General features: G+C 38.4%; 1 protein-coding gene across 1 annotated transcript; it reads right to left on the bottom strand.

Annotated features, from left to right (window-relative positions):
- Positions 1–1330: 1330 nt before the first annotated feature.
- On the bottom strand, positions 1331–2041 carry LOC141428688 (uncharacterized). The gene has a single exon (XM_074088693.1). It carries the CDS (start codon positions 2039–2041, stop codon positions 1331–1333), a length of 711 nt encoding a protein of 236 aa, XP_073944794.1.
- Positions 2042–3983: the final 1942 nt, after the last annotated feature.

The following is a 3983-nucleotide window of genomic DNA, read 5'->3' as shown; positions in this document are numbered from 1 at the left end:
TTGAAAGGACGAGGCATCAACATTAATGGCGAGTACTTCACTCAACTTCGGTTCGCCGACGATATTGTAGTCATGGCTGAGACCATGGAGGACCTCAGTATGCTCGCTGACCTCATTTATTTATTTATTTAATGAAATTGCACAGTACATACATGTTACATTAGTACAACCCAGTAAGGGTGTTGCAGTAATATCTAACTGAGTTGGCCTGAAAATGAACATGGACAAGACGAAAGTAATGTCTAATGCCCATGTTAATTCGATATTGCGTTTTTAAAATAACGAGAACGGTAAAACCAAAAGAATTATGGACAACTTTTGGGCGCTTCATTCGTTATTGAGATTATAAATATCTGTTTATTTATTTTGTAAAAGTAACTTTGTCGCATGATTCTTTTCAACATAACGAATGTTTGCTTAGGTTCATACAAATTTTGATGTGTCGCTTGATTCTACCCCTTATAATAAGGCAGTAGAAATCATTTTTGTAACGGAAAATAGTCGAGTACATAGTTTATCATGCTTAGAATCGACCTGCATTCATAACTTTTTTTCTTCGATTTTGTCGCTTAGGTCGTTATTGCATAACGCAGTCCAATTTATCTATACTTTGTTGGAAAATACACGGAGCATTTGATAAACCAAAGACAAATCTTGTGTAACGGAACAAGCCCTTGTGGGTATTTATGCACGTTAAATTACGTGAAGGTTCATCGAGCAGAAACTGGTTGTATGTTCTAGTTAAATCCAATTTCGAAAATTCCACCCTCCCCGTGTAATTTCGAAAATAGATCCTCTATTCGCGGTAATTGAACGTATACATTATGAAAATATGCATTTTGTGCCATATGACTAAGACCATTATGCGTTGTAACCATTATATATTTTGACCACTATGCATTTCAAGCTTATGCGTTTAGAACTTATGTCAAATAACTTTATATATTTTGATGCATTATATTTTATAATTTTCGGTATTTCAACTGTATGTATTTCAACCGATATGTATTTTAAATTTATACATTATAATACGTACCCAATTTTACTGCCATCGTAACAATTGAGCCTTACACCACACTTGCGCAGCGCATGATTTTGCTTGAATAAGTTATTGTAAACATCAGCCGGTAGCACGGACACGGCGCTGCCGCTATCCAGCTCACACAAAACCGGTTCCTTATCAATGCGCACTGTCTGCTGCATCGGCTTGCCATTTATAGATCGTATTGAAAAAAAAAAACATAAATACCTTCGCAGATGTCGTCAGTGTCTTCAACTAAGAAATTAGCAGACCTCGTTCTTGATCTACTCGGTTTAAATGTCCTTTTTTTCAGCACTTTTTACAAGAATACTCGACGAACTTGCATTGCTGCTTAGAATGATTATAGTAGCCGCAAACACTGCAATTCACTTTTTTACTTTCGGTAGCGGCCGGGCTTAGCGCGAATACTTCCGAGGTCGCGCCGACGCCGGCGCTGCTGCCGCAGCTACTGTGGATGGCGAGGCGCGCACAATGCACGCTCTGGGCTATCTTCAACGCCTCACTAAAAGATAATGTGCTTGTGCTTTCTGCGAAAAGCTTTTCCTTTTCCTTTGGATTTTCAAGGCCAAGCACGAAACGATATCTAAGGGCCATTTCGAGTTCACTTGTGAAACCACAAAATTGCGCAAGTCTACGCACTCGGGCGGCCCACTCGCTCATTTCTTCGCCGGGTCGCTGCTCCGCTTTGTAGAAATTGTACCGCTCGACAAAACCACATCTTTTGGTCTCAAATTGTTCATCTAATTTTTTTATGAGGGTAGCGTAAGCGGTCTCCTCTAAAGCGGTCGGTAACGCTAAATCCCGTGCGACTCGGTAGGTGTTCTCCACCAGCGCAGAAAGTAGGATTCCTCGTCGTTTAGCTCCTGCTTTATCGGTCTCTTCCGTGATGTCATTCACCAAACAAAACTGGCCAAAACGACTTTTAAATATCGCCCACTCCTGCGAGCGGTGATCGAACACCAAACTGTTCATGTTACCTATAACACCATTATTGCTCATGTTGCACTATATTTGTGATGTGTATAAACACAAACTTAACAGGCGTAAGGTAAGGTCTCGTCGCCACTGAAGTGTTTTCAGGTAAATTTGGAAGTAAAACACAGCGTGTCAAATGCAACGTTGGCTGGTTACAAACTGACATTTGTTCTCTTATCACAAATCTACCCGCTTTCTTAAAACACTACAACACTGGACTCCACAGATTACTAATATGTAGCTAGCTGGACTCTTCAAGGTGCATCAAAATTCATGTAGCTTAGTCTGTGAAAGTTGACTAAGCACTTTAGAAGTCCCTTGGTCAGTTTAATGACCTTACAAAGGTGCCCATTTACGTACAGCCCAGACGCATAAATTTTTGGACCATTTTGACCAGATTGGCATTGAATATTATCTTCTAACATTTTAATTCTAACATGATCTTATAACATTTGCATTTTAAGGAGTGTAGGAGGTTGAATTAAACAAAAAATAATTTATTTATTTCTTATTAGCAGAAGTATCAAAATTATCTAAGCCAGGCTAGAATGACAATATGACAATTTTGACAGTCACAAAAATGATACCAGATGAAAGTTTCGTAAAAAATGCATGACAGCTTTCGTTGGCCAGAGTCTAGCTGTAAGTGGAGGTAGGCATGATCGCCAAATATTTTCCAAACCAAAGGGGGACGCGTCCCGAAAAAGTTTGAAAAACACTGATCTATATAAATTATCATTAAGTCTTTATATTTTGTTTCGCTTTCCCCCCCTGCTTAACTTAAACCCGCATAGATCATCACAGTCATAACAACTTAAGGCAGGTGAGCTTTCAAGTACTAACACTGGAATAAGCCCGTCTAAGCCTTTAAACTTAAAGCTGACGTGTATTACTTAAAACAATTACTGGGACTTCATCGCACCGAGTCGGCTAAAGTTTTCGTAACGAATTACTTAACATTATTGTTGTTTTCTTGGCGGATTAGCTGAAGTACTTCGTTAGAGCTGTTCCTATCTCCATACTATGCTAACAAGCTTTGTTCCTTCCGGCATGATATTAGCACAGTATTACCTTGATAGTTACATTGAACCCGTACACTTTGTTATTCCAAAGTTCTTGTGATACAAGTTACATAGGTATTTGCGACTATTCTAATAAGACTTCTTACTCTCTCCATCGAGAAACCTGCAGTAATAATCTTTATACTTGTGCATGTTTTCAGAGACAATACAATCAAAAACAAAGTTATATCATAATTCAGAGACTATTCTCGTCTTGAATAACAATGTCCCAAAATTTATTACTCGATGAACAGTGAATTTATATTTCTTGCTAAGATCCTTAGGGAGAACTTGCAAAATTATGAAACGATTTGGGGGTCAGGTATCGGGGCGGAGAAAATTTCGATTGTCTAAAGAAAGTTTAAGACGTATCTTTGTTCATTACGATGTTTGGATACCAGACTAACCTAGATTAAACTATTTAGTTTCTTTGCATAATAATTGCGGGTCTAAAAATAATCTTATGTCATCTTGTTTGTATACTTTTGGTGTGCGGTCATTGTAATTAAGCGCCTCGCATAAGCGACAGAGGTGAAAAGACTTATTCCCAAAGTAGCCATGCTCATTTACGATTTTAAAATCATTTCTCCACGCATGATATGACAAGAGACGAGTTTTATTTTCGCTTATCGCTATCATATCCCATGCTAGATGCTCAAGACTTTCGTAGTTGTCGACATGTAGAAAAGAATTTGGGGGAAGAAGTTTATCACAATCTTCTATCGGTGGCCCAAGTATGACAGGAATGGCACCCTTGCCATACGCGTGATTAAAGCCCTTTTCCGTTAAATATTGTCGACACCTTGAATTTTCCAGTACCAAATAGAACACATATTTAGACATTTCTAGACAATCTTTTTTCACATGCCCCGGACAACTGCAACAATTAAAAATCATACATGTTT

Source organism: Choristoneura fumiferana, chromosome 6 (genome assembly GCF_025370935.1).
Source record: "Choristoneura fumiferana chromosome 6, NRCan_CFum_1, whole genome shotgun sequence".
Taxonomy (NCBI): Eukaryota; Metazoa; Arthropoda; class Insecta; order Lepidoptera; family Tortricidae; genus Choristoneura; species Choristoneura fumiferana.
Note: the sequence above shows the minus strand (reverse complement) of the source record. Positions and strands in the feature narration are given on the sequence as shown.